The sequence below is a fragment of the Podarcis erhardii genome (assembly GCF_964252035.2).
Source record: "Podarcis erhardii genome assembly, chromosome: 15".
Classification (NCBI taxonomy): domain Eukaryota; kingdom Metazoa; phylum Chordata; class Lepidosauria; order Squamata; family Lacertidae; genus Podarcis; species Podarcis erhardii.
Genome location: NC_138505.1, coordinates 36,304,922 through 36,332,271, shown reverse-complemented (window position 1 = coordinate 36,332,271; position 27,350 = coordinate 36,304,922). Strand labels below are relative to the sequence as shown.

The 27,350-nt window shown below is 44.2% G+C and overlaps 1 protein-coding gene across 2 annotated transcripts in view; it reads left to right on the top strand.

The window, feature by feature from the left end:
- Positions 1-27,350, top strand: part of ADGRD1 (adhesion G protein-coupled receptor D1) — a 270,737-nt gene that overhangs the window by 152,042 nt on the left and 91,345 nt on the right. For both annotated transcript variants that reach the window (XM_081842242.1, XM_081842243.1), the window contains 2 exons: positions 18,071-18,174; positions 25,384-25,495. In XM_081842242.1, coding sequence (XP_081698368.1) covers positions 18,071-18,174; positions 25,384-25,495 — 216 coding nt within the window. The remainder of the gene's footprint in view (positions 1-18,070; positions 18,175-25,383; positions 25,496-27,350) is intronic.

Sequence of the window (27,350 nt, the reverse complement as noted above, 5' to 3'; positions counted from 1 at the left end):
GGGAGTGTGGGCAGATGCAGTCGCACATGCCTGAAAGCTTGGTTACAGCTGGGGAATGAAGATTAGGAGGATAAGCAAGGACCCCATGCGGGGAAAAGCTGGGTTTTGAGGAAGGTTTCTGTAGGAAGGAAGCTTAAAGTGGGACCGTGTACAGAAATGCCAAATTGCCTGACATAAATGCTAGAAGTCCTACAGTGTAGGTCTGTTCCACCTTTGCTGGCTTGCCCCCTGCTGCCTTGAGAAAGCCTTTCTTACTCCTTTCCCTGCAGCTCAGCGGGAGATTCCTTTCAAGCCAAAAGGTTTACAAGTCTCTCCAACTCTTCCTTTTGTTCAGACTCAAGGTGCACTCCCAGCTTGGCTCTCCAGTGAAGCAGGATAGTCTGAGGTGGACGTGCCCCAAACTGACAAGGCGGCTGGTGGGAAGAGAGAAAAGGCCACTCAACCTGTCACCTCTTTAGCCTGGCTTTTAAAGCCATTTCCAAGCCTGCGGAGGAGGTGGGGTTGCGGGCTTCATGCCCACCCCACGTGCGTGGGGGCTGGTTCTAGCCCCCGCGAGATTGAGGGAATCCCGGCCGCGCCGTCAACCCAGCCAGCCAAATGGGTGGCTGGGGGGGCGTGGCCTGTCCTATTTAGGGCCGGCGCGGCCGGGGCTCGCCCTCTTTTCGCTGTGCCGGCCTGCACGTTTTCCCACCCTCCCTCCTTTTAGGTAGGCTTCTGACTTTGCTATGGGCTTCTGTCAGTCGCTGCAAGGTGTTCAATGGTTTCTTTAAATGTAAAGGTTCATCATTGTTCCACCCGATGTGTATGTCTTTAAGGGGCCAGAGCAAGGGCCAGAGCAAAATAACGAGACCCAGCTTTACAGCTGTGAAACATAGCAGGTGCTGCTGAGTTGTATTGATTAAGCTGTGTCAGCAATTGGGTGTAGTATATAAGGAGCATATAAGGAGTATATAAGCAAATAGAAGGGGAAGAAATGGAGGCAGTGAGAGATTTTACTTTATTGGGCTCCATGATCACTGCAGATGGCGACAGCAATCACGAAATTAAAAGACGCCTGCTCCTTGGGAGAAAGGTGATGGCAAACCTAGACACCATCTTAAAAAGCAGAGACATCACCTTGCCAACAAACGTCCGTATTGTTAAAGCTATGGTTTTCCCAGTAGTGATGTATGGAAGTGAGAGCTGGACCATAAAGAAGGCTGATCGCCGAAGAATTGATGCTTTTGAATTATGGTGCTGGAGGAGACTCTTGAGAGTCCCATGGACTGCAAGAAGATCAAACCTCTCCATTCTGAAGGAAATCAGCCCTGAGTGCTCACTGGAAGGACAGATCGTGAAGCTGAGGCTCCAGTACATTGGCCACCTCATGAGAAGACAAGACTCCCTGGAAAAGACCCTGATGTTGGGAAAGATTGAGGGCAGAAGGAGAAGGGGACGACAGAGGACGAGATGGTTGGACAGTGTTCTCGAAGCTACAAACATGAGTCTGACCAAACTGCGGGAGGCAGTGGAAGACAGAAGTGCCTGGCCTGCTCTGGTCCATGGGGTCACGAAGAGTCAGACACGACTAAACGACTAAACAACAACAAATATAAGGAGCAGCACCTAGCTCTCCCATTCCCCTGGGGGATGGGTTGGTGGTTGGGTCATGTTTGTTTGTTGATGTATTTAGTGTAAAAGGAGTTTTTGTTTTTGTAATTAAAACCTTGTTTAAGTTATTTTTGAGTCCCTTTTTAATGCATGGTCTCCCAGCAAGCTCTCTGCAGCGCTACCATACTGCAAATAGCCAACACAAGGGGCCTGGTAGGAATTTTTCCCAATTGGCAATTTCAGCCAATCGGTTTTTCGCCTACCTCGTAGCAACTCGTCACAACTCCTTGGCATTGGTGGTTAGGCATTGGTAAGAAGGGGTTAAGAGGATGGGGGGAGGAAACACCATCACCTCCCCCCCCAAAAAAGCTAAGGGTAGTTCGATAAAGGATTCTGGGGGGTCGTGGCCCTGTCCGAAGCCTATGGAGGTGTGGGCCTAAGGCACGCCCCCGAGCGGTGACCTGGGGGAGCTCCTAGTTTACATGACTCAGCAGGACTCCCCCTTATGGTGTTAACCCTTGCCGGTCTTCATGCAATCGGGCTGGAGCCGGTTAGTCAATAGGACCAATGCCTAAGCCAATACCTCTCATTCCTGAAATCAATAAAGTTGTGGCCTAATTCACCCATTAACCTTCATACTTGGTGTCCAGTGTCTTTATTTCTCCCTGGTGGGGGGCGTGAACTCACTACACAACACCTCAGTTGTATGTTTTTAGGACCTACCTCATTTGTTATGGTTGAAATATCACTTGGGAAGACAGGCGAACTAATATCAGTGTACTGGAAGAAGCAAAGATCACCAGTATTGAAGCAATGATTCTTCAACATCAGCTTCGCTGGACTGGATGCCTGATGATTGTCTTCCAAAGCAACTACTCTATTCCAAACTAAAAAATGGAAAGCGTAATGCCGGTGGTCAACAAAAGAGGTTTAAAGACTGTCTCAAGGCAAATCTTAAAAAATGTAGTATAAACACTGACAACTGGGAATCACTGGCCTGCGAGTGCTCCAGCTGGAGAACAGCCTTTACCAAAGGTGTTGTAGGCTTTGAAGACACTCAAACTCAGGACGCAAGGGAGAAACGTGCTAAGAAGAAGAAGAAGAAGAAGAAGAAGAAGAAGAAGAAGAAGAAGAAGAGGAGTTTGGATTTGATATCCCACCTTTCACTCCCTTTAAGGAGTCTCAAAGCGGCTAACATTCTCCTTTCTCTTCCTCCCCCACACCAAACACTCTGTGAGGTGAGTGGGGCTGAGAGACTTCAGAGAAGTGTGACTAGCCCAAGGTCACCCAGCAGCTGCATGTGGAGGAGCGGAGACGCAAACTCGGTTCACCAGATTACGACTCTACCTCTCTTAACCACTACACCACACTGGCTAAGAGGAAGGGACGCTTGGCAAATCCACACTGTGATCAACTCCCACGCGGAAACCAATGTCCCCACTGTGGAAGGACGTGTGGGTCCAGAATTGGCCTCCACAGTCACTTACGGATTAATTGTTAAAACTGTGTTTATGGAAGACAATCTTACTCGGCCACGAGTGATCGCCAAAGAAGAAGAATGGTCGAAATTGTTATTTATACTGTTTTTAAATGATGTAACCCACCCTTGGGCTTTAGGGTGAAGGGCAGGTAATAAATAAACAAAAACAACTAAATAACAACAGCAAGAACAACAACAATCTGATAAGTTAAGACCTCTCCTCTAGACATCCTTTTAGCTGTGATTCCTGCATTGCAGGGGTTTGGCTAAATGACCTTTGGTTTCCCTCCCATCTCTGAGAGCCTATGATGCCATGATTCTGACAAAACTCTCAGCTTCCTTCTAAATATTGCCTCCACTGTAAATAGGATATCTGAGTTTCCCCCATGTCAAGGTCTCGTGTCTTCTTTCATGTGCTTTTATCTCTCTCCCCACACCTTTTCTGTACAGCAATGGACTTGCAACCTGTTTGCTGGGAAGCCATTTCCCATTCAGATGACAGATTGTTCAACTGCCCTGTACAATACTTTTTGGAGCAGACTTTTGCATAAACAGTTGATCTCATGAGTATTAATAACATCAAGGAACGTTAAACAAAGCAGAGACAAATCCTCTTATTATGCAGCTGTAAGAGATGCACAGGCCACACTGCATTGCAAAGAGGTGTTTTAAAAGGAGGTGAATGTATATGGATATATTTGCACTGGTTGGTTGCCAGAGTTTCTGCTTTGGTCACTTGCGCTTCTGAGAAATCACTTAGGCTAAGTACTGCAAAAACATTCCTCAAGAGAATAACTTCCCAGTGTTTCCCTCTCCTCTTTGCCCTTCTCGGAAGAAAACAATCCCCCCTTTTCCTGTCCATTAGCAGTGATTTTGGGCATTTCCAGTCTGCTGCTATTTTGGGGTGGAATTCATTCACACACTGGCAAATTCAGGTTGCACGTTTAATATTGATTTGGAGCTCTTGTGCAGCAAACTCGCTTCCCTTCCCAAACATACTTTTTTTTTTTTTGTAACAAGGAAAGCTCTGTAAGCAGATCACCGGGAAGCAACTTTCAACCTTGTAAATAATAATAACAATAATAATAATTTTCATGCGGAGCTTTTTTAAAAAGGGGTGGGGGCAGGCTAATGGTAGATTAGTGTTTTAATTTATATGCAGCTCAATGGCAAAGTAGGCTTTTAGAGTAGCGGATGGCGCTGTGGTCTAAACCACTGAGCCTAGGGCTTGCCGATCAGAAGGTCAGCGGTTCGAATCCCCGTGACGGGGTGAGCTCCCATTGCTCAGTCCCTGCTCCTGCCAACCTAGCAGTTCGAAAGCACCTCAGAGTGCAAGTAGATAAATAGGTACCACTCTGGCGGGAAGGTAAACGGTGTTTCCGTGCGCTGCTCTGGTTCGCCAGAAGCGGCTTAGTCATGCTGGCCACATGAGGTGTACGCTGGCTCCCTCAGCCAGTAAAGTGAGATGAGCACCACAACCCCAGAGTCATCTGCGACTGGACCTAACGGTCAGGGGTCCCGTTCCCTTTATAGTAGAAATGGGTTGGAGCAAAGTTGAAGGAATCTCATGCACAAGTGATATGCCCATCCATAGCTCCCTGCCAGTTAGAGTTAAAAATACCATGCGAAATGGTCTGGTATAATATACCTTCCCACTTCCCACTTTAGCCTCTACTGGAGGTTGACATTCTGTCAACTCACCATGTCGATTTTGATTGGGCTATTCTGTTGCACCCCCTCCCAATTCAGATATATGAAAATATTGCCTGCTCTTAAATTGTTTTGGATAGCATGCCTCTTTCCATTCAAGAGGCATGCCCAGGTATCAGCTCTGATGAGGAATGGTGGGAGCCTCCTCCTGCTCCTGACTAGGATCCTGAAGCTGCCCAGGAGCAGTGGATCAGTATAGATTTGGAAGAGTGGTTTGCAGAGGGGCATAGTTCTGAAGACAAAAGTTGGGAAGAACTGGGGAGTGAACAGCAAAGTGAAGAAGAACTGGAAAAGAGAGAGCTAGCACAGTGTCTCTCACTGGAAAGTGTCCAGCCTATCAGTCCAAGGTCAGGTAGAGCAGATAAGGCGGCTATACAAAAATCATGGAGGATGCAAGATCAGGTTGCAAGGTGAGGAAGTGATGAGGGTGACTTGGGGGGGGGAGTGGGTGTAGACATTAATTGCGAGCAGCATAGCTTTGAGAATGGACTCTTTGTTCTTTGGCTGTGATAATTAAAATCTCTTTAAATGGTAAGGGACTATTTTGCTTTGTCCTGCTTATCCATGGGCAAAGGGAGAGAGGAAATCACATTCCCAGAGCCTGATACCAGGACAGTAACTTATGAAAAAACAGAAGGGGTACACTTGCACAAGAGGGGGTCATTCTTACCCTTATGCATTCTAAAAGTAAAGTGTTTAGGATATAATTGTGGGACTATGCATCAGAGGCATCTCAAGTCTTCAGATAGGTGGGGTTGCAAAAAGTGTGCAGCCTTCTTGAATGCCCAAGCACAGGTTCGAGGTGAGCACATTGCCTCCTCTTGGTCCTCTGCATGCAGGTGTGCAGGGCTCTGTCAACCTTGATCCTGCGAGATGCTGCCCTCTTCGCTTTACCCAAGGCTCTAGAAACTTATTGGGGGGGGGCAGAGAAGGAGGTGACATTGGTGTTGAGGTGTGTGCGCTCTCCAGGCTCCAGTTGTGGGGATGGGGGGTGGCAGAAGGAAAGAGAAAAGGGCTAGTAGAAATAGAAGGAAGGAAGGAAGGAAGGAAGGAAGGAAGGAAGGAAGGAAGGAAGGAAGGTGATAAAGAGAGTGAGTGTCAGAAAGAGAAAAGGTGGGTGGTGAATGAGAGAGGGGTGCGGAAAGAAAGGGATAAAAGGGGGAGAAGAGAAAGGAGTGGCAGAGAGACAGAGAGAAGGGGGTGGCAGAAAGAGAAAGGACTCAGCTACATTAGTCAAAATACAGCATTATAAATGCATTCTAACACTGTGACACCAGATGGCGATGTAGAGCTGAAATTGCAACAATGATATTTTCAATTGTCAGATTTACAACTTTTTTTTGCAGAGTGTATTCCGAGTTTTTTTTATAGCTGTGTAGATCTAGCTAGAGAGAAAGAAATGGGTAGAAGAAAGAGAGGAGAGAGAGAGAGAGAGAGAGAGAGAGAGAGAGAGAGAAGGGGGGCAGCCATTTTTGACTGTCCCTGCTCACCACCAGCTTGTGGTTTCCTGACAGAGGATCCATGAGTGAATACCGTGCTTGGCAGGCACAAATGCCTGATGCCTTTTGCCCGATGCTGCATAACAGTCTCATGTTTACCAAGGGACATGATTCTGTTTTCCACCCTGAAAGTCAACTATGCCTGTGCTCTCCATATTTGAGGGAAAGCCCTTTATTGGAGAGATTAAGACTGCCATCTCAGTTTGTGAAGATTCATGGCTGGCGCATTCTAACAGCTTTTTAAACCCAGCTTGCCCCTTGATGACATCTTTTTTTGCACCAGGTGCTTAAAGATAAGAAGAGCCTGCTAATTAATTACATGACACAAACTTTGTGGAATTTAAGTACCCTTTTCTTTAAAAAAAAAAGTTGTGGCAAAAACTTTTAAATTGAGTAGGGTCTTGCTGGGCATCTGTAGAAGCAGGTTTCCTTTGAAACCTGAAATTTGTTTAGCACAGATCATGGCAGTGAATTAATAATCTGGAGTCAAAAGCTGAGGAGTGCCCTGAGGAAATGTTTTTGGCTGAGATACAGTGAGCGGCGGGGGCGGCGGGGGCGACTCCTTTATGTTTCTCTTTTAGATAAACTTCAATTAGGCCAACTGTGGCTTCCATGGGAGAGTCCGACTTTTGACTGAACGGCTTGTGGAGTCCCTCCTTGCCTTATCAGAGCACATCGTGACTGCCGGTTCCATCGCCTCCTGTGAACATTCTTCATAAAATTAATTACATCCGTGTTCAGGGTATCTGTTTCCAAAGCAAACTGAGTAGTAATCATCGAGTGGCAATCATCTGAAAAATTGTAACAAGGTGGTGGGCAGCCAAGGACTTCTTTGTTGATATTCAGAAAAAGAAAATGCAGCCAAACCACTCAGATTAGTTAGGGATCTGCAGAGGGGCTGGGACCCTAGGTCTCAATGGTTGCAGTGTTTATTTTGCTTATTTGAACGTCTTTCTTGGGATATCTCGGTGAAAGAGGAATGTGATGTTCCTGGTTCTTTGCTTGATGGAGAATAGAGAGGGTGTGAGAATGTAATGTAAAAGTGTTGTCTAAAATGTATAAGATGTTATCGGAATGGGAGACAAACTTTGGTAACTTGGTTAAGTGACTTCCTCGTGTCTCCCTAGTTGAATTTCAATGTAAATCATTTTAACCGTTTTCCAGCACCAATATTCTTAAAAAATTAACTTATTCATTAACATCTTTCTTTCTTTTCAATTCAGCATTACATCCTCTTAATTCATCACTTAACATATTAAAATCCTAGGCCGATCTGGTATTTACAAGCTTTTTCAATTCAATTAACTTAACATATTTAGCTAAATATTCTTTAAATTTCATCCATTCTTCCTGATAGTCCTCCTTCTTCTGGTCATGGTCAGGTCGGCTAGTTCCCATAATTCGTAAAACCTTTTATTGGCATCACATACAACATCCAAAACATATTATCGGTCATAATATAGATATGGAAGCACGGAAACGATTGTGGAATATGGATATAAAATTTATAGTATGTTATGGCCAGAGAAAATTATATGAAAATGATATATCGATGGTACCTAACACAGAGTAAATTGGCCAAATCCAAAATAAAATAAATCCAAATCAAATAAGCGATGGAAATGCAAAGAGAAAGAAAGTTGTTTTTATTGTATGTGGTGGTCTTGTAGCAAGGTTAAAGCTTACTGGGAAATGATATATAATGAATTGAAAAAGATGTTTAAAATAACGTTTGTAAAGAAAAACCCCAGAAGCTTTTATAAATGCTTTACTGGAAAAATCAGAAATCAGGATAACAAACTTTTTATCAAAGAATGGAAATGGTTTATTGAATATTTACAAATAAACTGTAAACAGATAAGAACATTGGCGGGATTATTGTAATAACCTGAAGTTTTATAAGCGCATATATTTAAACTAAAGGAATAAATGAGTAAATTAAGTTAATTTGGATATGCAGAAAATATTAAAAATAAATTTAAGAAAGTGCAGAAAGAGGGGGGGAGGAAGTCTTGAAATGTTGAAATGGTTATAAAATTATTGAAATGTATAAAATTGAAAATCATACTTAAAATAATTTAGAGAGAGAGGGTGTGAATGTGGAAACTTCTGGCTTCTGCATAGTTAGAATATAGCCTATGGTACATCCATTTCTCTGCCCACTTTTGCCCCTGCCCTTCCCCTGCCCACCTCTGACTCCACACCCCATTGGCAGGCAGCCCCAATCTGCCCATAAAAGAATGTTGCCCTTAGACCACCTTCTCATTTCTCCCCCTCAAGATCTTCAGCATCCTGACAGAGAAGTCTCTTTGGCTCCCAGTACGTTTCCGAGCACAATTCAAAGTGTTGGTGCTGACCTTTAAAGCCCTAAACAGCCTCAGTCCAGTATACCTGAAGGAGCATCTCCACCCCTGAAGAAGCGTCTCCACCCCCATCGTTCAGCCTGGACACTGAGATCCAGCACCGAGGGCCTTCTGGCGGTTCCCTCATTATGAGAAGTGAGGTTACAGGGAGCCAGACAGAGGGCCTTCTTGGTAGTGGCCCCCGCCCTGTGGAACGCCCTCCCACCAGATGTCAAAGAAATAAACAACTATCTGACGTTTAAAACATCTGAAAGCAGCCCTGTTTAGGGAAGTTTTTAATATTTAATGCTGTATTGTTTTAACACTTGATTGGAAGCTGCCCAGAGTGGCTGGGGAAACTCAGCCAGATGGGTGGGGTATAAATAAATTATTATTATTATTATTATTATTATTATTATTATTATTATTATTTTCTGTCAGTGTGTTCTGCTCATGCTGGCCAAACAGGAGGAGAAGGGCCACTTGGAGAACTGAAAGAGACCCATCCTTCCATCTGTAGCCACAACTCTTTGTTGTCCCCATTGTCACAGAGGCCTGGCTGGCTTCACCTCAAAGTCAGGCATATTGTATTGCTGGTCCCCTGCTGTGGAATCTGCCTCCAGCAGAATCTGCCACCCTCGAGTGCTTGACTTTCAGGCATTCCTTGAAGACCCTTTTATGCTGACGGGAATCTTCAAGTTGCTCAAACTTCCTTGATTGGCCAATCAAATGATTATGTTGCGTTGTCTTTATGGCTTTTTAAGTGACATCGGACTTGCATATATTGTTGTACGCCACCTTAATATTTTATTAGGACTTCAAGGGTATGTAAATATTTATTTTATAAATAAATAACCCCCCCACAAATCATCGGAGTTGGGGGGGGGGAGAGAGAGAGAAACACCGCAACAAATGTGACAAGAATTAAATCAGAATTAATCATAAAGGTTCTTTTTTTCCAGCTGGGCAGCCTGCCGCTCAGCTATGCTCATCCAACACAAATATGGGCATGTCTTTTCCTTCCACACAAGCTATCCGTAGTTTTTGTTTGTTTGTCGCTGCTGCTCTTTGCATTTCCATTAAAGATGTAGGATTCAGGCTTCTGATAATCCCATTTTAACCTCATATGTCTTAGGCCGAGGCTTGTAAGGAAAGGGCTTTTAAACAGTGATATGCTATTTTTACTATCTGTATGTTAATAGATTTGTTTATATATACCAGGCTTCCTCAACCTCGGCCCTCCAGATTTTTTGAGACTACAATTTCCATCATCCCTGACCGCTGGTCCTGCTAGCTAGGGATCATGGGAGTTGTAGGCCAAAAACATCTGGAAGGCCAAGGTTGAGGAAGCATCATATATACCGTATTTTTCCATGTATAATACACCTCAGTGTATGAGACACTTATTTTGGGGGAACCCAAATTAAGGAAATGGGGGGAGATGGCCCAGAGTTGTTAAGCTTTTTTTAAAGGGGGTATTGCCTCACCAAAGCCCCCAATTGTCTGCTCAGTTGCCACCAGCAGCTGCCAATCGCCCGCCCAATTGCCGCCGCTGCAGCCAATCATCAGCAGGCCTTGCCACAGCCACCAATCACCCGCCCGATCACCGCTGACAATCGCCTGCTTGTGGCTGCCACAAATCGCACGTCCCCCCTCTGCACTATCTCAGTATAAGACGACCCCTCATTTTAAACATTTTTCAAAAAAATAATAAAAAACCTTGTCTTATACACAGAAAGATACGGTATATATATATTTGGATACTTAATGTAAAATTGGGCGGTCACATTTTGTTCCACCACCTTGTTTTCAGCATGGTGTTCAGCAACATAGATACAGAACCATAAAAACATAGATACAGAAGGCTGGCTCCCCAATGGGAACAATTGTGCCAAGCTGGGCAAGGATATATCCAGAGGCATCCACATTGGCACGTGCTGGAGCCATCATGCCAAATTTGAAAATGTCCTGCCAAATGGAGTGACAATATCTTCAGAGGCATCCAAATCAGTACAGTTTGACCCATTGCACTAAAAATTGGCTGAAGTCACACCAAAGTCTTGTTTTGGCCCGTTACCTTGATTCAAAATGGCCATCAGTGCCCCCTCCCCAAAAAACCCACTGCCGTCATCTCAGAAACCTCATATTGAGAATGAAATTGGTTCAGTTTGGACCCAGAATGCCAAAGTCACAATGTGTACTGCTGTCTGGATTCAAAATGATGTCTTGTGTTCAAACATTGACAAGGACTGTCACGACCACCGCAGGAACCTTCATGCAAAGTTTGGCAACCATAACTCAAAACGTAGCAAAACCTAGGCCAAAAAAATGGGCAAAGTTATGCCAAAGTGACATTTTGGTTTGCCATCTTGATTCAGAATGGTGGCCAGTGACCCATCGTCAATGAAAACCGCCACCCTTGCGCTGAGTTTGGTGACAATATCTCAAGAGGCATATGAATGCATAGGGAACAAACAAATGGACAGACAAACCATTTTCCCAAATGTATATAGCAGATACATACACCCTTTAATTGTTCTGTGTTTACGTTGGTTTAATGGATTTGTGGTTCATGCACTGCTTTGATCCTCAGAAAAGCAAGTTATAAATGGTTTAGACATATATATAGGGGGAAAATCTTCCACTTCACAGCTCTGCCTTAAAAAGAAGAAGAGGAAGCTGAATTGGACTTGTATTTCTATTAATTATGGCCAGAGCTGTGAAAATAGAAATAGTTGATTTAAAAATGCATGCAGCTGTAGATAGAATTTCTAAGGTTCATAGCTTGCCATCCTGGGTCTGCAAAACCTCCAGATAGGTTTTTCATTGCTCGTCTACTACAATTCAGTGTTTCTGACACTTGGTGCTGGAAAATCCCTGGGAAACTGACACTTTCTCCCCTACAATTTTGTGCTTGTTTCTCTATGGTTTATTGACAGGTAAAAACTCAGCAAACAGCTGATCCAGAGCCTTCCTGCCTTTCTCCTCCAGGGAAGCCTGTTTACTCAGCCAAGAGCACAGGGTTTCGTTATATATCATAGACTTATAGAGAGACTATTCAGGAAGGAAGTTTGGTTTTTGACACCTCTCATAGTTGGGCTGCTTCAACCAAGAAAACTTGAAAGGAGGTTATAGGCTACAGTTGCAGGGAGAATTTTGATCCAGTTCAAGGAAAACCTACCTGATTCTCTCTTTCCAAAATACAGCCACCCGTGGAAATTTAGTCACTGCTATTCTCCAACCAGGGGACGCGGGTGGCGCTGTGGGTTAAACCACAGAGCCTAGGGCTTGCCGATCAGAAGGTTGGCGGTTCGAATCCCTGCGATGGGGTGAGTTCCTGTTGCTCAGTCCCTGCTCCTGCCAACCTAGCAGTTCGGAAGCACCTCAAAGTGCAAGTAGATAAATAGGTACCGCTCTGGCGGGAAGCTAAACAGCATTTCTGTGCGCTGCTCTGATTCGCCAGAAGCGGCTTAGTCATGCTGGTCACATGATCCGGAAGCTGTACGCCGTACACCGGCTCCCTCAGCCAATAAAGCGAGATGAGCACCGCAACCCCAGAGTCGGTCACGACTGGACCTAACAGTCAGGGGTCCCTTTACCTTTACCTATTCTCCAACCAAGTAATGCATGCAAAAATGAATATACTGGGGTAAAGGATCCATAAAAATGCATAGAGTAGTGACAATTAACATAAAAATGCATTACTTTAGGGAAATTGCATTGGCAAAAATGTGTATATTAGGCAAGATTGCATACAAACATTTGTATATTACAGAAAATTTGCACTAAAATGCTGCTGAATTTTCATGAGGTTTTTTTTTTAAAAAAATTGCAAACTTATGTGGAATACAGAATTTAAGACTGTAAAAATGGGTCTTTAAATATACTAGTCTTTAAATACAGATAAACTGTTTTACTAAAACAGGAACAACAAAATATCCTAAAGCAAAACTGAAGGATTTACCCTTGGCTGCCTGGGGTTACTTTTTCTCCCAAAGAATTTGCAAGAGGCCTTAGGACTCCTCCAAATGCCTTGCTTAATGAGCATTCAGCTTATATGGAGGTTAGAAACTGTGCAGTCTTAGCTGAGCATTTGTTCTGATTTGTTTCCAAATCAGAGTGCTTATATTGCAATGAGTGCTGTTTGGGGCTGCCATTGAAGATGACTCAGAAACTTCACTTGGTCCAAAATGCAGTGACTTGATAATCAGCTGAAACTCACATAACCCCTATTTTAAAACAACTGCATTTGTTGTCTGTTCATATCCAGGCTGAATTTGAAGTGCTCCTCCTTAGTGTTTAAAGCTCTAAATGGTTTAGGCTCCCGGCATAGCTGTGATAGCTGCATTGCAGGCATTTGGACTAAAAGACTCTTGAGGGACCCTTTTCAACTCTACAATTCTATTATTCTGTATCTTAAAGACTGCCTCCTCCGCTACAGGCCCTCTGATCAGAAGGAGGAGTTCCTGGTTCCCACGTTGCTCAGTGCTATCTGGGATTTTTAAAGAAACAAACAAACAAAAAGCATTTTTTTTTTTAATGGGCAGTGCAATTTGCGATTTTGGACAATCACACTAAAAACCAGGTGAAGTCACGCCAAAATCCTGTTTCAGTCCCTCATCTTGGTTCAAAATGGCAGCAAGCGTCCAAACCTTGACAAAGACAGCCACACTCACCAGGAGAACCCTCGTGCTCAGTTGGGTGACAATATTTTGAGAGGCATCTGAAGCTATAGAAAACAAGTGGATGGACAGACAAACAATATCCCAAAATATAGTACAGTGGTACCTTGGAAGTCGAACGGAATCTGTTCAACTTCCAAAACATTTAGAAACCAAGGTGCGACTTCTGATTGGCTGTAGGAAGTTCCTGCAGCCAATCGGAAGCCATGGAAGTCACATTGAACTTTCGGGTTCCAAAGAACATTAGCAAACCAGAACACCCACTTCTGGGTTTGCGGCGTTCAGGAGCCAAAACGTTCGACTTGCAAGGCGTTTGGGATCCAAGGTACAAAGGTAGATTCATTCTGATTTTTTTCCCCTGGGTAGGGTATATGTTAATGGACATTCAACCTGATTTGCTTGTGTGACACTTGTATATTTCCCCATTCATTATCCAGTCATCTTCAACTTTCCAGTGCACTTTCCTAGCCACAAATAATCATGTTTCTTTTTAAAAGTGGATTTGTTATGCCAGGCTGGTAGAGAGATTTGGTCCATTTTACTCACCCCAAATTAAATTCCTGGTGTGCTCTTGAATCCCTTCTGCAAACTACTGTCTGAGGGTGACCTTAGTGTTCATGTGCCAGAATGGACAAGCACGACTGCATTCGACACAGCATCCATTCACCTTCCCCCAGCTCAGAAGGAATACTGTGTACTGTTGTGGTTGCCACATCTCAAAAACAATATTGCAAAGCAGAAAAGGGTGGCCCAAAAGACCAGAGAATACAGAGCAGCTCCTCATATGAGGAAAAGCTTTCGATTTTGGAGTATAGTTTAGTTTACAAAGGAAATGGGGACCCAATAAAGATTTATGAAATTATGTCTGGTACAGAGAAAGTCGACAGAGAGGAGCTTTTCTCCCACAAAACTCTAGAGCTCCAGGGTAATCCCATGACAGTGATTGGCAAGAGATTCAGAACAAACAAGAGGAACTATTTGTTCATACAGTGCGCAGTTTAATCTGTGGAATTCTCTGCTGCAGGATGTGGTGATGGCCGGCAGCTTAGCTGGTTTTAAAAGTAGATTAGGGAAATCCACAAGGTATTAGGCTGTCAGTGACTCCGAGTCGAGACAGGACTTGCCTCCTTCCAGATTCAGAGGCAGTTACTGATATTAGGGCTGTTCCCTTCAAGCCTGACTTGCAGGCTGGCTAGAGGCATTTGGTTCGGGAAGCAGGATGCTTGTGGAATACCTGGACCTCCCATCCAATACAACTGTCCTTATGTTTAGGGATTTTAGCATCTGATACACTAACAAACCACAGCTCGTCCATTTTAGTCTAGATAATACTGATGGCATTCGTCTGTCTCGGGAGAAAATGGAGAAGTGCGCCTTTGTGGGTGAAGTTAAACTGTTGGGAGATTACAGCGGCTGCTGTGGCTGTAGAGACCGATAAGGGAGAGACATGTTTTGTTGCAGCTGGGGCAGAGGAAGGTGTCCGGTTGTATTGCTTCAGATGTACCATTACGTTTCTTCTCTCTGTGCTCCTGGCAGTCATTCCTCCTCTGGTCACTGTTATGGATGCATGACCTGACTGTCCATCTCCAGGCACTGCAGTCGTCTTCAAGGGATTCCCACATGACAGGGTTGATGTTGCCAGCCTTCATCTCACGTTTGCAGTGATCTTTGTAACACAAGAGTTGGTCTGCCAACAAGCCTGGTGCCTGAAGCCAGCTCCTTGTGGAGCATGTCTTTGGGGATCCTTCCGTTCTGTGGACATGACGAAGACAGCATAGATGTAGCTTAGACAGGAGTGTGAACATGCTGTGAATGTAGTCTTGGGCGATGTGGGCTTGCTATTCAGTCCTGCCATGTGATACCCAAAATCCTACTGATGCAGTGCATGTGGAAAGTCTTGAGGCATCTCCCCTGGTGGTTGTGCTTGCAAAATGATTATTGCATGCATGGGAGGGGTTTCAGGAGCTCGTCCTACACTCCAGTAGGACAGTGGTAGAGTCACATGCCCGACTGGCATGTTCTCTCCCTCCTGGTCATTCGTTCGGGAGCTTCAAAAGCCTTCTTCAGCCCAAACATCACAGGGACTGATGCCAACAGACATCGGCACACTTAGGGATCTGCAGAGTCTTCGCAGCATGCATAACAGACCTCAGCATTTTGGCTAATCTACTTTATTTACATATAAACACACACAGAGCACTGCAACATGGCTCCCTCTCTCTCTAGCATCATCATCATCATCATAATAATAATAAATTTTATTTATATCCCGCCCTCCCCAGCCGAAGCCGGGCTCAGGGCGGCTAACAACAATCAAACAATCAAACAATCAGATAATCACAACATTCTAAAAGTATTTCATTATAAAAATCAATTAAAATCAAATTAATCAGACAGCAAAGAGAAAGAACAAAGGACAATAGTCCCACTTCACGGAACACAGTAACACAAACAACTTGTCTCCGTTACTTCCCACTCTGTGGAGTCAAAACATACACCATTCATGTGATAGACAACAATCCCATGACTGCAATCATGGAGCAGGAATTCTAACAAGGGGAACCTCAAGTCCAGAGTCTGAATGCAGCCCTCCGGTTATTTCTATCTGGAGCTCAGTTTTCTCCTGAGGCCAGAGCCCTCACTGGCCCTTGCTCCACACCTTGAGTGTTTTTGCCTGGCTGGCATATGTCCTTGAACTCTGATACAGTAGCCCTTTGGTTGTTTGGGTGGAGGATAGAGGGAGAGAAAGAGTGAAGTGAACTTGCATCGTACTTGGCCTACTGCACGAAATGACATTTGCATTAATTGCTCCACCCACTTTTGTGTCTGGCTTCGCCCATCAGTGACACATATCCCCTGAATGGTTACCCCTTAGGCTGAAAGAGGTTCCCTGCCACTGATATAGCAAGTGGGTACAGTGCTACCTTGGTTTTTGAACCTAATCCGTTCTGGAAGACTGTTCAAGTTCGAAAACATTCGAAAACCAAGGTGCAAAGGGTGGCCTGCAAAACTGAGAAACACTCAGCAGAAACCGTACGGCTTCTGAGGCACATTAAAAAATGGAAGCATTTACTTCTGGGTTTTCGGCGTTCGAAAACTGAAATGTTCATCAGTGGAAACGTTCAAAAACTGAGGTACCACTGTAATTGCTATACATAGCATCACATGAACCAGACCTAGAGTTATTGACGCAAATCTGTCTGAAACCTTACCCGGCAGTGATGATCCAGAATTTAATTTCTCTCCTCCAAAGGCCTATTACCCATTAACGATTCTTGCAGTAATTTGTAATTTTAAACATTGTCTCCAGTTATTATTGTTGGAGCTAAGATTCCACCCTTGAGCTTCTTCTTGTGGCAACGTTCATTTTTCTATGTTGTTGTTGTGTTGGCTCGTAAATCAGTAAAGAATGGATGACCTCTCTTTTTCTTAGATAAACAAGAGCTGAACGATTCTTTTAATTATTAACACAGTTTTCCTATCAGTTCCTTATATCAGTTTTCCTTATATCATTTAAAAATAAAAATAAAAGGAAACTTAGCATGAAAAATTTAAAACACCTTTTTAAATAATTGAGAGCCAATAGCACAGACCCCTCCTCTAATAACTCTCAACAGTCTGAATTATGAATATGGGGGAAAAATCCTTTCTCTCTCTCGCTTTTTTAAAATGCCTCATAAATATAACAGAAGAATCCAGCTCTTCCCATTCAAAACTTTTTTTAAAAAGAATAAAAAAAATCTACTTTTGTTTGAGGTGCAAATTCAGCAACTAACACTTGATGACCAGACTGCGTGTTTATGTTAGGTGTAATGGAAGCTGAACACTTAAGGGGTATAACAGCCAGAAATTGTGCATATTCACCAGGTCTCATGGAGAATGTGCAAATCATCTGTCCGTGAATACGACATGGGGCATCGTCTCCTGTTGCCTGTTCCTTGTATCAGGTATCCAGTGCTTCATTGCTTCTGCATATGAAGGTTCCAACTGGCTAACATGGACAGACTATTGTCCATGAATCTTTCCTGGCCTTAAAAAAAAAACAAAAACCCACCCCTCTCTCTAAAAGCAAACTCAAGGGATCAGCTCAGTTGATTCGAGTGTGGTGCCAATGTTGCAGGTTTGTTTCCTGTAAGGGACAACAGCATGGAAACGGTAAAGGTAAAGGACCCCTGGATGGTTAAGTCCAGACAAAGGCAACTATGGGGTGTGGTGCTCATCTCGCTTTCAGGCCGAGGGAGCCGGCGTTTGTCTACGGACAGTTTTCTGGCTAAATGATCCTCAAGATCCCAACTAACTCTATGATTCTATGATTCTAAGTGAAATTTCCTTGTGTGTGTGTTTTTTTTGGGGGGGTGGGGAGTTAGGGGAAAACTGTATTTGATTGCTTGTATTTGATTATATGTTGTTCTTATATTCAACTAATGAAATATTCAAAAACAAACAAACAAACCTAAATCTGGCCCTGGCCACAACCAAACATTTTGGCTCTAAGGTCTTGGGCAAAACAGGTCGGGAGTGGGCGAAAATCAGTACTGCTTTCTGCAAATTCAAATGCTCTTGTTTATTGAGGGTGTTTGTTTATTTTTAAATCTCATTGTGTGAATATTTCTGCTTGTTTGATATGGCCTAGTTTTCTGAATGCCACCCTGCTAATGTCATTATGATGTTTTTTCCTTTTGGCTAAAGCTGTTGATAAACTGTTCCTTGCTGGCCTAATCCAATTGATTAACAATAAGCGTCCTTTCTCTTTTCCCCGGCGCACAGCTCTCAGCGGGACACAAGGTGGCGCTGTCCTCCATCAGTTACATCGGCTGCTCCATCTCTATCTTCTGCCTGATGATCACATTGGTCACGTTTGCGGTTCTGTCGTGAGTAATTTTAACTTTTCTACCTGCTGAGCTGACATTCCCCTGGAAATATGGATCGTCAGATATATAGAGAGAGAAAGTGTGTGTATTCCATTTCAGACTTACTGGACTTGACGCTCTCAGGTGTTGAGAGTTTCATAAAAGGTTATTAATTTCTTAAACCTCTCTTAATTATATCCCGCATATATATTTGTAACACTTGGCTGGGTTTGGTCTAAATTACTTTAATTTCCTGAATCCGGGAAGCTATTTAGATGGCAAGTTATTTCCTTGCAATCTATTCTTCGCTTATTTCTCCAGCCCATTCCTCTTTTTCAAAATGGGGGGGGGGGGGTTGAATGTGGCAGGAGGAATTAGAGAATTGTAGACTTGCAATTGATGCTTTTGAATTGTGGTGCTGGAGGAGACTCTTGAGAGTCCCATGGACTGCAAGAAGATCAAACCTATTCATTCTTAAGGAAATCAGCCCTGAGTGCTCACTGGAAGGACAGGTCGTGAAGCTGAGGCTCCAATACTTTGGCCACCTCATGAGAAGAGAAGACTCCCTGGAAAAGACCCTGATGTTGGGAAAGATTGAAGGCACAAGAAGAAGGGGAAGACAGAGGATGAGATGGTTGGACAGTGTTCTCGAAGCTACCAGCATGAGTTTGACCAAACTGTGGGAGGCAGTGGAAGACAGGAGTGCCTGGCGTGCTCTGGTCCAGGGGGTCGCAAAGAGTCGGACATGACTAATCAACTGAACAGCAAAGACTTGCAAAGCAGCCCCCGGAGTCATCTAGACCAGGGATCAGCAAACTTTTTCAGCAGGTGGCCAGTCCACTGTCCCTCAGACCTTGTGGGGGCCCGGACTATATATTTTTTTTGGGGGGGTGTGAACGAATTCCTATGCCCCACAAATAACCCAGAGATGCATTTTAAATAAAAGGACACATTCTACTCATGTAAAAACACGCTGATTCCTGGACCATCTGCATGCTGGACTTAGAAGGCGATTGGGCCGGATCCAGCCCCTGGGCCTTACTTAGCCTATCCATGATGTAGACCAACCCTCTGCAATACAGAATTCGCAGCTAAATAATCTCTGACAGACGGCTATCCAATCTCTCTTTTAAAAATCTCCACTGATGGAGAGCCTGGCAGTTATTCCACTGTCAAATAGCTCTTACCACCACCAAGATGACTCCCAGGCTGCGCACCTGGTGCTTCAGGGGCACAGTTGCCCCATTCAGGACCAGGGAGTCCCCCACACCTGCTCTCCCTCTGTCCCCCCAAAACAGTATTAAAGCTATTTAATGCGAGAGCATTTGGTGAATGTGCTCTGTTGGCCCATCAGCTTGCAATAAGCAACGCTTGTTGGGATTCAAGCGGAATCTCTCATGAAGGCACAGGCAAAGAAAGAAGCACTCATCCAAGGAGCTGCCCTTAGCAGGAATTGTAATGTGATTTGGGGAGCTAGTGATAAACACTTTATTTCCATATTTATAGAAAAGACACCCCTATGTAGATAACAACACAAAACGGTAGTTATGAAGTGTCAAATTTGATATAAATATGGAAATACTGGGTGGGATTCTCTGCTCTGCTTACTTGAATTTAAACCTTGGCAGTTTTCCACAGAGTTACTCCTATTTTCCCATCAGAGGATCAAACCTTAGGCTGTTAATTGTGCGCTTATTTAGAGCAATTTGCCTCCAGAACAGTGGCATACATCGTAATAGGCATGAAAGGCTACTGCAAGAAAATGAAAATGAATGCATATTATCACAATCCTTTCTGTTTCGAATTACAATGTTAACAAACCTGCCTCTTGGTTATTCTTTCCCTTGATTGCGAAGCTCCTTGTGATCTTGATGATTGACAGGCAATTCCTACTGGTCAGGGCTATTTGTTGTTGGAAATTCAGCCAGCGCCAGCCAAACCTTTGCACAGAGTTTCATACAGAGTGTGAGGTCAGCGGCACAGATTTCAAGGTGACGACACTTTCATTGTGTCCCACAACCTGCCCAGGTCTGGCTTGAAATGACTAGGTGGCAATCTTCAGTCATTTCACTCCCATTGAAAGGGGTTGCTTTGATTTGTCCATTCCACACACCCTTCAGCAAAATGTTGAAATAAATAAACATGAACATATCAGAGTGCTATCAGTGCTAAAACATAAACACAATTAAAAACAGTACAAGTGATCATTAAAGTGATATATGTAAAATGAAATCGTCATCATTGCTATCATCAAGAACTGCAAAGGCCTGTTGGACTGAAAAGGTCTTCAAAAGACAGCTCAAAGTCAAAAGCCAAGATGGCTGCCAAAGCTCTGCAGGAAGCGTGTCTCACAGCATGGGACCAATGTAAAAAATGCCCAACTCCTAGTGGTGGCCAGTTGGGCCATTGCAACATGGGGGCAACTAACAATGCTCCTCTGAAAGATCTCGGTGACAGAGCTGGCGTATAAGGCTTCAGGTTATCCTTAAGGAAGCCTGGACCTGAGCTGTCCAGGGATTTTTTTGGTAACCTGGCACAATAGCATATACATTGCCAGTATGCATGTTTTAGCAGAGGTGCCACCTGCCACCTTCTCCCCATCAACTATCTAGCCACTGCATTCTGCACTACCTGGAGCTTCTGGATCAGGCCCAGGGTCAGCCCTGCGGAGACCACATGGCAGCAATCTAGCCTGTCTTGATACTGCTTTCCCTCAATTTCACAGGTCAATTTCATGAATGTTTTCCTGTTTCTCCACAGCTATAGGGCTGGGCAATATATCAAAAAATCTTCCAAAGCCAGTTTGAAGTCCATATCATGATATCAGTTTCATAATTGTTGACCTGGCCATATATTGTAAATCATGGTGTGTGAGTGCGTGTGCTATGCAAAAATCACAATGTGGGGAAAGCCATGAAGCCAGCCAATGCTTCTACATAGCTCCATCCTTATTTCAGACATTGTGATATATCAGTATATCACAATGTTTCTTGTTGTTGTTTGGTCATTTCGTTGTGTCCGACTCTTCATGACCCCATGGACCAGAGCATGCCAGGCATTCCTGTCTTCCACTGCCAACTGGAGTTTAGTCAAACTCATGTTGGTAGCTTCAAGAACACTGTCCAGCCATCTCGTCCTCTGTCGTCCCCTTCTCCTTGTGCCCTCCATCTTTCCCAACATCAGGGTCTTTTCCAGGGAGTCTTCTCTTCTCATGAGGTGACCAAAGTACTGGAGCCTCAGCTTCACGATCTGTCCTTCCAGTGAGCACTTGGGGCTGATTTCCTTAAGAATGGATAGGTTTGATCTTCTTGCAGTCCATGGGACTCTCAAGAGTCTCCTCCAGCACCATAATGTTTAGATGGTGATATATGATGATGTGGAAATCACCCAGACATTGGGGAGGGGCAGGTGTTGTTCAGAGCCTACATTTAGAGAGGGATGGAGGGGCATTGGACAGTCACACTATGGATGAATCGATTCCCTCATTCATTCCTTTAACATTTGGTGGGTTCCTTCTGCTATGGGTTCTGTTCTTTCTGAATTCTGCAAGAACAGATTAAAAAACAAAACAAACAAACAAAATTGGAGCCTCAGATTCCATTTCCTTAAGTTTAGTTGCATATTTCTCCCCTCTCTACATTATCACCACATGCTTCCACATTAATCAAGTGCTGCAAAAGAGCACACTTCCTGCAGTTGTACATATGATTGCATCAAGGGTATGTATGACTGCAGATATGAAAGAAAAAAAGTCTGCTCACGTTTAACAATAAGAAGAATCCGTCAGTCCAAGAATCCAACATTTTTAATACAGTAAGTCCATGTGTATAAACCGATATCCAAATGAGATTGCTGATTATAAGATAAACATTCAAATGTCAGAAGGGCAGTGAGATTTTCAGACCATTGAGTAATGGATAATGGTTGATTAGTCTTCCAATCTTGAAGTACGAATTGCATGAGTAGTTGGCTGTGGAGGATTGTGGTAAGAATTCACCTCTACACCACCTTGTTTGTTACCCAGGTGAGGAACAACCACCTTTTGAATAAACCGCAGAACCAAGGAAACTATTTTCAAGTCCAGCATCCAAATTTAGGAACCCAGCGCTTGTTATAGCTATTGCAATAGGACAGAGCTCACTCAACTCAACATGTCAGTAGAGAAGGTCTGCCCCAAGGCACTTCAGAACAAAAGCTTATATAGTAGTTCAAACAAAGAGTCATAAAACATCCCCACATATGTCAGGAAATGTTACAGGTCATGAAAAGTAAAACACCCATGGCTCCATACTGGTATCTTCAACCCCACAATCTCCTTGGAGTGGCCCTGATGTGCCCAGGTCATTTGATCATTTTAGGTCTTGGATGTCCAACATTGCCCTGGCAACCTAGACTTCAATGGGGGGGGGATAGAGCATCATAAAATCCTCTTCCAGGGTCTCAGATAGCTTCAAGGATAGCTGGTTTACCCTCCGGTGCTAAAACATCCTGCTATTTGTACCACTTTCAGGGGTAGATAAGGAGAGATTGAATACAGCAAAGGAGGGAGAGGCTCGCAAATGCAGAACACACAAAGATCAAACCTAATACATTCTGAAAGGTTAAATGCAATTAAATTGAAACATTATTAAAATAATAAAAATATACATCTGGGGTCTCTAATTCTTATATCAGGATGACCCAAAGAACCTCTAGTAATTGCAAAGGCAGCCTGGCTGTTCCCAAATCTCCAAGCTCTCATTTTCAAGCTGTTTCCCTCCCTACTATGGTCAAACACCACATGTCGCAATGCATACAAATGTTGTTGTTGCTGCTGGCATCCATCTGTCTCAAGAGTCAATGGGGTGCACCTCTGGTGGCGAAGCCAAACAGTTGAGTTAGCAGCACAGAAGCGACCTCCTTAAGAAGCAAGACTGGGTGGTCCTGTATGGAGGTTCTGGGCTGTCCAGATGACAATATCTCCTCTTGACCTCGCTGATGCGTCGCAAAGGAAAGCAGAACACCAGCTTGGCTGTGGGAGTTGCCGGAAGGAGGCATACAAGACAACATCCAACTGTCTTAGGGACTCCACCCCAGATTTGTGTAGGGTTTACTCCTTAGCCCTTTCTTCTCCTGAAGTTATCCTGCAATGTAGAGGAGGCTTAGGATCAGAGACTTCCTTCTCCTCGGTGGACTACCTTCCCAGGTGGACCAGCCCCATCTGCCCCTCACTTCCCTCTACAGCACGTGCAGAACCTGCCTTCTTGATCATTGGACCCACCCTTGGCCTCATCCACTCAATCCACCAGAGTCTGTCTTTGCATGCAGGGAAGTCCCTAACTCAGTTGAAACTGTTTCCCGAGGTGTGGCTGCTGTCGCACGCTGACAGCTTCCAGGAGCCACAGGTGAGAGCTGAGTGCAGGGTGAGGACCAAAGATGAACAAACTACCCCAGAAGGAACATGGAGTGCCCCCCACCAGAGGTCCTGTTGTTGTTGTTGTTCAGTCGTTTAGTTGTGTCCGACTCTTCGTGACCCCATGGACCAGAGCACGTCAGGCACTCCTGTCTTCCACTGCCTCCCGCAGTTTGGTCAAACTCATGCTGGTAGCTTCGAGAACACTGTCCAACCATCTCGTCCTCTGTCGTCCCCTTCTCCTTGTGCCCTCAATCTTCCCCAACATCAGGGTCTTTTCCAGGGAGTCTTCTCTTCTCATGAGGTGGCCAAAGTCTTGGAGCCTCAGCTTCAGGATCTGTCCTTCCAGTGAGCACTCAGGGCTGATTTCCTTCAGAATGGATATGTTTGATCCATCCACCAGAGGTCCTACCCACCCCCTAACACTCCATACTCCTCATATATAATGAACATAACAAAAATATAAATATGATAAACATGAACACACACACACACACAGAAATCTTGGTACAACTACTCATATATAGTTGGTTTTTCATTGCTGCTTTTCATGCTGTATTGATTGCTTTTGTTGAATCCAGAGGCAGATTGTGGTAAGGGAACAGATTAGGTGTTGAATTTTTTTTTCTACTTTGTTGAACACCTGAAACTGCAACGATGCCTGCAGGTAGCTCCTGTCCACCAAGTGACTTAAAAATTAGTTGGTGCAAAGGGAGTTGACATTCTGAGACCTATGTAGCATTTGCTTTGACATGGTACCATCCCAATTAAAAAATAATTTTGTAGCTAGAGGGGTAGGTCTCATTAGGATGTGAGTGAGGCATGTCACACTCTGCTGTGGAACTGCTGCAAGGTCAGATCTGTGGAATGTAGCAGATGATTAGGTCCTGCTCTGTCTGATGACAGCAAGCATCCAGTTCTTTCCTTAGAACATTACTGCAGTTGCCTTCTGGTAGGCTGCATATTAAATTTATGTAACCTCTATTAATGGACAGTTGTCATGGCTGTCCAGCGCTGCTTGCTTCCTGAAATTACTGTTGGAGCTTGTCTGTGCACCCAAAGCACCATTTTTTTTAAAAAAGCTTTCATTATGTGGGTCAAATTGTGAAAAGATGAAATATAGATCAGTAGTTCTCCATAGTTTCAGAAGGAGCTGGCTTAATTTTTAGCCTCATTTGTGTGATACATGATGTTGAGCTGCCTCTGTCATGCTTACTTTTCAACCCACTTCAGGTTATAAGCAGCAGTGGCTGGTGACCATTGCTATTGGTAGGGCAGAAAGCAGGGGAATAAACAGTAGGTGGCAGAGCCATCCAATTCTAGTTTTGTCCCTTTCCTCTTCTCCGCTTTCTACAAGGGGCAACACAGAGACTAAGGAAGAGGAAGCAGACATCCTGCTTCGCCCTTTGGGATGGATGTGAGTAGGAAGGCAGGCAGGTGGGGGCTGGCTGAGGGCAGAAGGAGATTGGTGGGGCCCATTCTCTGCAATGAACCAGCCTCCAGTGCTTTAATCTTCTGCCTGTGTTGATAGAATCATTACATGCCATAGCAAATCCATATGGTGGAAGATAGAGATGTCACTCAGATAGCAATCCTATTTGTATATATTCAGGAGCAAGTCTGACTTCATTCACTTGGGGATTATTCCCAAGAACATGTGCATATGATTGAAACCATAACGTACTATCCAGTCCTTTGGGTTGATTTCACTGGGAAATCTTATCCGACACAGCTTAATCCTGAAAGACGGGTAAATTTAGGAAACAAAGTCCTTTCAGTTGCATTGTTAACAAGCCATTTCATCTCAGAATACTAATCAATTCCTTCCCTTCCCACAGCTCTGTCAGCACCATATGTAACCAACGCTACCACATCCACGCCAACCTGTCATTTGCCATCTTAGTGGCTCAGATCCTACTGCTTATAAGCTTCCAGTTCAATCCTGGGACGGTAAGTTTACAATGGGTGGGAATTGGCTGGCAAACGTGTTTCTTATAAAACCTATATATACAATTAAGTTTGCAATTATGTTGTCATTATCTTATTTTGCCCCATTCATTTCAGTGCAAAGGGAATGCAAATCAAGTGGTGGGGAACGTAGTCAGTAAAGTATCGTTTGTGGACTGAAAGCAACAGCGACAGTGAATACTGATTGTTATTGTATTGTATACTGGGTAAATTTCCATACTGGACCTGAGATGAATAAAGCAAACACTGCCATTTCCACTCCCATTTTTGTTTCCCACAGAACTCTCTGACATCCCTAAACACAGCCAGTATTTAAAAGATAGCAACTGTACTGATTTGCCACAGTGGCTACCACAGCAACAAGGATGTGGCACCATAGTTCTTCTGCCATTTCAAAAAAGAGTTTTGTCCCCCCCCCCCCATTTTGCATTAGTTCTACAGTCATCATGACAAATAGAACATGACAGGTGTGTGCACTTCCATTCTGGGCAGCATGTATCAGACAATAAAGTCATGCTTTAATCACAAGCAGGCCGTGGGCTGCTGCTTAAGTCAGTAATTAATGCTATTAATAATCATAATCATGGGGCTTCATCTGAGAATCTCACAGCATTTGATGGGAACTGGATTTCTTCATCCAAATATAGCCTGCAGAAAAATAGACATATCAGACAGGAAATATAGTCCCAAGGAGGTTTTCATGAGACAGTTCCATATGAAGTCTCAGCCTTGTCCCCCATTTTGCTCCCGCAGGAAGCGGTAATGGCCACCAACATGGATGGCTTTAAAAGAAGATTAGACAAATTCATGGAGGAGAAGGTCATCAATGGCTGCTAGCCATGAAGGCTATGCTCTACCTCCATTGATGGAGGTTGTTCATGCTTCTGAATCCCAGTGTCAGGCTTGAGGAATTCTCTCTCCCCCCCATCCCCCACTGGCACCAAGAGGCAGGGAGGAAACAAGAAAGTTCTTATGCATGATTTATTCAGCCATCAGAGTAAAGATAAAGAATTCTGGTCATTCCCCATAATGGAGTTGCTCGCACTGAACTCCTCCACCTTCCCCCTCTAGCAACAGCATTTGCTTCTACGTCTTTGCTTCTTGTCTTTGCACTCTTTGTTCTTGCAAACACCATAACCATTGGTTATGCTGTCCAATGATGGTCAGCTATAATAATAATAATAATAATAATAATAATAATAATAATAATAATTAAATAGTTGTACCCCGCCCATCTGGTTGGGTTTCCCCAGCCACTCTGGGCGGCTTCCAATAAAGATTAAGAATGCATTAAAATATCACACATTAAAAACTTCCCTGAACAGGGCTGCCTTCAGATGTCTTCTAAATATCAGATAGCTGTTTATCTCTTTGACATCTGATGGGAGGGCGTTCCACAGGGCGGGCGCCACTACTGAGAAGGCCCTCTGCCTGGTTCCCTGTAGCTTTGCTTCTCGCAGCGAGGGAACCGCCAGAAGGCCCTTGGCGCTGGACCTCAGCTAGCTGCTCTGCCTCCCCGTCTCCTTCTCCTAACAACACATAACTCTGCTATTCTCCTGTCTCAGAGCTGCTATCTTGCTCAAGGCCCAGCTGTAATTTGAGACTGTCTCTCTCCTCTCTGGAAGCTACAGGAGAAGGAGGTGGTGGTGATTTCCACCATTCCTGCTCCTTCCCCTCATCCTCTTCAGTCCAGTCCCTGACACCCAGTTGCTGGAAACCACAGGAGGGTAGAGTGTTCTTGTGCACAGATCCTGCTTGTGGGTTTTGCACAGGCATCTGGTTGGCTACTGTGAGAACAGGATGCTGGGCAAGATATGTCATTGGCCCGATACAGTAG